A 7,988-nucleotide genomic window follows, 5' to 3' on the forward strand; every position below is an offset into this window, starting at 1 on the left:
TCTGGCAGTATGCTTTGGGAATGTTGGGGAGAGGAGGTAGTTTCTTGTGGAGCAGTGGTAATTTCAAGACAGGAGACCATGGTTCAAGTCACACTGCGTCCAAAGTGCAGAATATCATCAAAGAATCCCAACAGTGTGAAAGTCGGCCATTCTGTCCATCAAGTCTACACCAATCCTCCAAAGACCATCCCACCCAGGCCACCCGCAAACTGGAAAAGGAACACCTCATCTTCCCACCTCAGGAGCCTACAACCACACGGCATGAACATTGAATTCACCAATTTCTAAATCTCTCCTTCCCCCACCTCGTCCTAGATCCAACCCACCTACTCAATTGCGCCCTCTTGACGCTGCCCATCTTCCTTCTCACCTAGCTGCTCCACACTTCCCACCGACCGAACACCATCACCTCCTACCTTTGCCCACCTAAACCATCCCAACTGTCTTTCCCCTACCCCTACCCGCCCCCATTTATTTCTCAGCCCTTTTCCCCCTCCCAAGTCCTGAAGAAGGATCCTGCCTGAAATGTTGAGTCACTTGCTCCTCAAATGCTGCCTGACCTGTTCTGATTTTCCAGCGTCATGCTTTATCAATCCCCACATCCCACCGAAGACCACACCCCTACCCTATCCCTGTGACCCTGCATTTCCCATGTTTAATCCACTTAGCCTGCAGATCTCTGGACACAACGGGCAATTTAGCATAGCCAAACCATCTAACTTGCACACCTTTGGAATGTGGGAGGAAACTGGAGCACCTGGAGGAAATCGGTGCAGATACCAGGAAACTCCATACAGACAGTTGACTGAGATGGCATTTGAACCAAGGACCCTGGGCACTGTGAAGCAGCAGTGCTGACCACTGGGCTACCGTGCTGTCCCTGCTCATGTGTGAGCATGTTGCTTAAAAATATCGAAAAAGTGGGATTTGAAGAGGTATATATTGTCTAGTGGTAATGCCCCTACCTTTCAGTCAGGAGGTATAGGTTCAAGTTCCATTTGCTATAGAGGTGAGTAATAACATCTGTGAACAGGTTGATTAGGAAAATAAAAAGTTGGATTTTTGAAAGTTGTTAAAGGACAGTTCTGATGTACTCTGGTGATCCTAAAATGAAATACAGAAAGAAAACACCAAGGAAGCCATTCTTAATATTTAAAAAGGCTTACCTGTGTCCAAGGACTGGTCAATTTCACCATTTTGTTTTCATGAAGTCACTCTTCTTAGGCATAGGAACTGTTCCCTATAGGAACAGGCCTGCAACTATGCAAGAAGACAAGAAAACAAAATAAAAAGAGATATCAACAAAGATAAGAGAAGCTTTACACAGTAACACAGGTTCTTTTTATTTTGGTTAATTAAAAGAGCACAATGAAGCATGGCAATGATAGAAAGCAAATATCTCACTATGATTGGATTCCAGTGATTCTTCCAAGACAGAATAGTTTAGGATTGAAACCTTCATGTTACAATTGAGAAAGCTCAATTCACCTAACCTGCACATTTTTGGAGTGTGGGAGGAAACTGGAGGAAACCCACACAGACACAGGGAGAATGTGCAAACATTACTCAGACAGTTGCCTGAGGTGGGAATATGAACCCAGGTCTCTGGCACTGTGAGGCAGCAGTGCTAACCACTGTGCCACCGTGCTGCCCAAATTTGTGTAACAAACTTAAATTCTGTTAGTGAAGAACATTTGCAGCTTACTGGGAATATGTCACAGTGACTAACTGCCACAGTAAATAACTAATAATAAAATGATCTGTCATCCAGAGGGCTGCCAAGAAGATAGCCATACTGCTCCTCGAACCGAAAAAAAAAAAGGCCTCCGTGCACCAGATTTCTAAGATACTAGTTTTCTTTTCTCCAAAAGTCTCTTTGGGTATTCAGAACAGTGGCAATGGATGTTGGGGTAATTGAATGTTCCTTCTGTAGAATGTGGGAGGTAAGGGTCACCACTAGTGTCCCAACTGACTTCATCTGTGGGAAGTGTACCCAACTCCAGCTCCTCGGAAACAGTGTTAGGGAACTGGAGCTGGAGCTGGATGAACTTTGGATCATTCCGGAGGTGGAGGGGGTTATTGCGATGAGTTACAGGGAGGTAGTTACTCCACAGATACAAGAAAAAGGCAGATGGTTACTGTCAGGGGACAGAAAGGGAACTGGCAGGCAGTGCAGGGAACCCTGTGGTCATTCCCCTCAATAACAAGTATACTGTTTTGGATACTGTTGGCCTGTTGGGGGGGGGGGGGGGGGGGTGACTTTCCAGGGGTAAGCAATGGGGTACAGGTCTCTGGCACTGAGTCGGTTTCTGTTGCTCAGAAGGGAAGGGGGAAGAGGAGTACTGCACTCGTCATTGTGGATTCCATAGTTATGAGGACAGATAGGCGGTTCTGTGGGAACGAGAGAGTCTCATGGTTGGTGTGTTGCCTCACAGGTGCCAGGGTGCATGATATCTCTGATCGTTTTCTCGGAAACTTTGAAGGGGAGGAGGAGCAGCCCTAGTCATGGTTCACATAGGCACCAACGACATAGATAGGAAAAGGAATGGGAATTTCAGGCAGAAATTCAGGGAGCTAGGGTAGAAGGTTAGAGCTAGGACAGAGCTCGAGCTAGAGTTGCTAGCGAAGCAAGCAATAGGGAGAGAAAGGAGTTGAACACGTGGCTACAGGGATGGTGCAGGAGGGAGGGTTTCAGATACCTGGATAACTGGGGCTCATTCTGAGGTAGGTGGTCTATACCTGAACCAGAGGGGTACCAATATCTTGGGGGAAAATTTGTTAATGCTCTTTGGGAGGGTTTAAACTATTTCAGCAGGGAAATGGAAACCCGAATTGTAGTTCCAGTGTCCAGGAGGTTGAGAGTGGCGATGTCAGAAATATGTTTTCAAGGTCGCCAAGAGTTCACCGACAAACAGGAAGGTGGTTTGAAGTGTATCTACTTCAACGCCAGGTGCATCTGGAATAAGGTGGGTGAACTTGCAGCATGGATTGGTACCTGGGACATCGATGTCGTGGCCATTTCGGAGACATGGATAGAGCAGGAACAGGAATGGTTGTTTCAGTTTCCAGGAGTTAAATGTTTCAGTAAGAACAAGGAAGATGGTAAAAGAGAGGGAGGTGTAGCATTGTTAGTCAAGGACAGTATTACGGTGGCAGAAAGGACGTTTGATAAGGACTCATCTACTGAGGTAGTGTGGGCTGAGGTTAGAAACTGGAAAGGTGAGGTCACCCTGTTGAGAGTTTTCTATCGGCCTCCAAAAAGTTCCAGAGATGTAGGGGATAGGATAGTAAAGGTAATTCTGGATAGGAGCAAAAGTAACAGGGTAGTTGTTATGGGGGACGTTAACTTTACAAATATTGATTGGAAGCACTATAGTTTGAGTGCTTTAGATGGGTCAGCTTTTGACCAATGTGTGCAGTGGGGGGGGTGGGGGGTTCCTACACAGTATGTAGATATTCCTAATGAAGGGTTTTTGCCCGAAACATTGATTTTCCTGCTCCTCGGATGCTGCCTGACCTGCTGTGCTTTATCAGCACCACACACTTGACTCTAATCTCCAGCATCTGCAGTCCTCACTTTTGCCCAGTATGTAGACAGGCCAATAAGGGACGAGGCCACATTGGATTTGGTACTGGGTAATGAACCCAGCCAGGTGTTAGATTTGGAGGTAGGTGAGCACTTTGGTGATAGTGACCACAATTTGGTTATGTTTACTTTAGCAATGGAAAGGTATAGGTATGTACTGCAGGGCAAGAGTTACAACTTGAGGAAATGCAATTTTGGATTGGTAATTAGGCAAGATTTTGGATACATAGGATGGGAAGGAAACTGCAGGGAATGGGCACAATAGAAATGTGGAGCTTATTCAAGGAACAGATACTGCATGTCCTTGATAAGTATGTACCTGTCAGGCAAGGAGGAAGTGGTTGAGTGAGGGAACTGTGATTTACTAAAGAAGTTGACTCTCTTGTCAAGAGGAAGAAGAAAGCTAATGTTAGGATGAGACATGAAGGCTCAGTAGGGCACTTGAGAGTTACAAGTTAGTCAGGAAAGACCTAAAGAGAGAGCTAAGAAGAGCCAGCAGAGGACATTGGATGTCTTTGGCAGGTAGGATCAAGGAAAGCCCTAAAGTTTCCTATAGGTATATCAGGAATAAAAGAATGACTAGAGAAAGATTAGGGCCAGTCAAGGACAGTAGTGGGAAGTTGTAGGTGGACTATTCACACTGGAAAAAGATAATGTTTTTGAGAAGTGTACTGAGATACTAGACAGGATTGAGGTTCATAACGAGGAGGTGTTAGCAATTCTGGAAAGTGTGAAAATACATACATCCCCTGGGCCGGATGGGATTTATCCTCTGATTCTCTGGAAAGCTAGGGAGGAGATTGCAGAAATTTTGGCTTTGATCTTTATGTCACCATTTTCTACAGGAATAGTGCTAGAAGACTGCAAGATAGCAAATATTGTTCCCCTGTTCAAGAAGGGGAGTAGAGACAACCCTGGTAATTATAGACCAGTGAGCCTTACTTTGGTTGTGGGTAAAGTGTTGGAAAGGTCTATAAGAGATAGGATTATAATCATCTAGAGAGGAATACGTTGATATAGGATAGTCAACATAGTTTTGTGAAGGGTAGGTCATGCCTCACAAACCTTATTGAGTCCTTTGAGAAGGTGACCAAACAGGTGATGAGGGTAAAGTAGTTGATGTGGTGTATTTGGATTTCAGTAAGGCATTTGATAAGGTTCCCTACGGTAGGCTATTGCAGAAATTACAGAGGAATGGGATTGAGGGTGATTTAACAGTTTGAATCAGAAATTGACTAGCTGAAAGAAGACAGAGGGTGGTGATTGATGGGAAATATTCATCCATGAGTTCAGTTACTAGTGGTGTACCACAAGGATCTGTTTTGGGTCCACTGTTATTTGTCATTTATATAAATGATCTGGATGAGGGGATAGAAGAATGGGTTAGTAAACTTGCGAATGACACTAAGGTCAGTGGAGTTGTGGACAGTGTGGAAGGATGTTGCAGGTCACAGAGGGACATAGATAAGCTGCAGAGCTGGGCTGAGAGGTGGCAAATGGAGTTTAATGCGGAAACGTGTGAGGTGATTCACTTTGGAAGGAGTAACAGGAATGCAGAGTACTGGGCTAATGGTAAGATTCTTGGTAGTGTAGATGAGCAGAGAGATCTCAGTGTCCATGTACATAGATCCCTGAAAGTTGCCACCCAGGTTGAAAAGGTTGTTAAGAAGGCATACAGTGTGTTAGCTTTTATTGGTAGAGGGATTGAGTTTCAGAGCCACGAGGTCATGCTGCTGCTGTACAAAACTATAGTGCGTTTGGAGTATTGCGTACAGTTCTGGTCACCGCAGTATAGGAAGGATGTGGAAACATTGGAAAGGGCGCAGAGGAGATTTACCAGGATGTTGCCTGGTATGGGGGGAAGGTCTTACGAGGAAAGGCTGAGGGACTTGAGGCTGTTTTTGTTAGAGAGAAGAAGGTTAAGAGGTGACTTAATTGAGATATATAAGTTGATCAGAAGGTTATATAGGGTGGACATTGAGAGTCTTTTTCCTCAAATGGTGATGGCTAGCACAAGGGGACATAACTTTAAATTATGGAGTGATAGATATAGGACAAATGTTTGAGGTAGTGTTTTTATGTAGAGAGTAGTAAGGATGTGGAACGCACTCCCTGCGACAGTAGTAGACTCACCAACTTTAAGAGCATTTAAATGGTCACTGGATAAACATATGGATGAAAATGGAATAGTGTAGGTTAGATAGGCTTTAGATTGGTTCCACAGGTCAGCGCAACATCGAGGTCTGAAGGGCTGTACTGCACTGTAATGTTCTATGTTCTATGTCTGGTTTAGTTCTGGGATCTGACTTGTCAAGTCTTACCAACAGCTGGGATCATAATAATAGTTGTTGATAAGCTTCCAGATATCTGACTCGATCTGAAGTTTTGTGGTATATGTTACACAGGCTGACGTAGGTAAACATCAAGCTGGCAGCAAGTGATTCCATCAGCGGTAAAGACAGAGCATGCAGAAATGTTGCTCGCAAACTGTCATGAGACAGTAGCATCCTTTAGCAGTTCATAGACAGAGTGGTGAAATGGAAAGAGATATAGCAATTGAAATATAATGCAGAGAAGTGTGGTGCACTTTGAAAGGAAGACGTGGCAATATAAACTAAATTTTAAAAGGACCCAGTGTTGCCACAGCATCAATAAGGGGAAGGGTATCTGCCATGAAGTAACCATTTGAACGGATTTGCCTGAATTTGATGGTTTACCTGGAGTTTCCAGCTGGTCACGGATGGGGAAAAAACCCAAAGCACCCCTCACCTCATTTTTATCCTTCCCCCATAGAATTTCAGCAGGACAGGAAATCTGCCCTCTTGTCCCTGCAATCTCCTCCAGTCTCATTCTGGTTGCAGCAATTATCCTTTTTCTGACTGTGTCTTTCTATGCAGTTGCCCTCCTTTGCTTTACCCACTCCTTTCAGCTGCACCTTTCTGGTCTCTCTCAGTTCAAACGATAGAAACCCCACAGCATCTCTTGCTACCTGACTTGACAACCATCTGTGGAACATCTTCACAGATTAACAAAATATAAATTTATATAATGATTGCCTTCTGAGGTACTATGCTGACTTGACAGCCTCTAGTATGATCTGCACACAGAGAATTTTATACTTGTAATGATTGTACTTGAGTATGCTAATAATTAGAAGCATAATTTACCAACATATAGAGAAATAAGTGAGCTCTCACCTTGGGTACATGGCTGCACTGAAACCATTATGAACAACAATTACAGGCACCATGGTTGTAAAATGAATCCTATTTATACATGCTCATAAATGTCGAAAATTAATATTACAGATGTTCAAGTTGACAGATATGCACAAGAATGTTACTATACTGTTGAAAGTAATTTTTTATCAAGTAAAATAGCAATAGAAATGGACATATTATCCACATTATTTGAAGCATCTGCTCACTTACTGATGATGATAAACACAGACTTTATGCTTAGTTTGCACTGCAAGCTGTTAAATTAAAAGCCTGGCCAAATTAACACTGACAAGATAATCTTCAATGAACAATTTGTGCCAACATTTGAACATGTAATTATACTTCACAGTAATCAGCGGGCCTTACTCTACCCCTAGGCTTAATTATTAATTTGCTTAGGCCTACATAAACACTGCAAATTGATTCATACAAAATGTTGCTTGAAACTTTAAGGTGACCTTGTTTTTCAGATTATTTTTAAAATTACGTTTGAAGATGTTGAAGACAGATTGAAGGAAGACCCCACTTTGGATATAAATCATCAAATTTGCTTCAATTATACAATTTAAAACCTCATGATATGCACTGCATATTCTCTCACTGTTCTTAAAAATATAGGAACAGGAATAGGCCATTCAACCCCTCCAGCCTGTTCTACCATTCAATGAGGCCATGGCTGGTGATCCATGGCCGAACTCCACATACCTGCCTTGGAGTTTAATTATAAGGAGATTATTTGCTGGGTGTTGCGTGGTAGTATTAGAACAAAGAGTTTGAAATTGAAGACCATATGAATAGAATATAGACATAGGTCACAAGATTGAAAATGTGTTGCTGGAAAAGTGCAGCAGGTCAGGCAGCATCCAGGGAACAGGAGTTTCAGGCATAAGCCCTTCTTCAGGAATGAGGAAAGTTTGTCCAGCAGGCTAAGATAAAAGGTAGGAAGGAGGACTTGGGGGAGGGGAGTCGGAAATGTGATAGGTGGAAAGAGGTCAAGGTGAGGGTGATAGGTCAGACTGGGGTGGGGGCGGAGAGGTCAGGAAGAAGATTGCAGGTTAGGAAGGCGGTGCTGAGTTCGATGGATTTGACTGAGACAAGGTGGGGGGAGGGGAAATACCTTGTCTCAGTCAAATCCATCGAACTCAGCACCGCCTTCCTAACCTGCAATCTTCTTCCCGACC

At 43.6% G+C, this 7,988-nt stretch overlaps 1 protein-coding gene across 1 annotated transcript in view; it reads right to left on the minus strand.

Moving 5' to 3' along the window:
• Positions 1 to 1,166: 1,166 nt before the first annotated feature.
• LOC122557608 (FAS-associated death domain protein-like) overlaps positions 1,167 to 7,988 on the minus strand; it is a 30,799-nt gene continuing 23,977 nt past the window's right edge. The window contains exon 2 of the mRNA XM_043705337.1: positions 1,167 to 1,260. Within this exon, the coding sequence (XP_043561272.1) occupies positions 1,204 to 1,260 (57 nt within the window). The 3' untranslated portion in view covers positions 1,167 to 1,203. The remainder of the gene's footprint in view (positions 1,261 to 7,988) is intronic.

The sequence above is a fragment of the Chiloscyllium plagiosum genome, chromosome 16 (assembly GCF_004010195.1).
Source record: "Chiloscyllium plagiosum isolate BGI_BamShark_2017 chromosome 16, ASM401019v2, whole genome shotgun sequence".
Lineage (NCBI taxonomy): Eukaryota > Metazoa > Chordata > Chondrichthyes > Orectolobiformes > Hemiscylliidae > Chiloscyllium > Chiloscyllium plagiosum.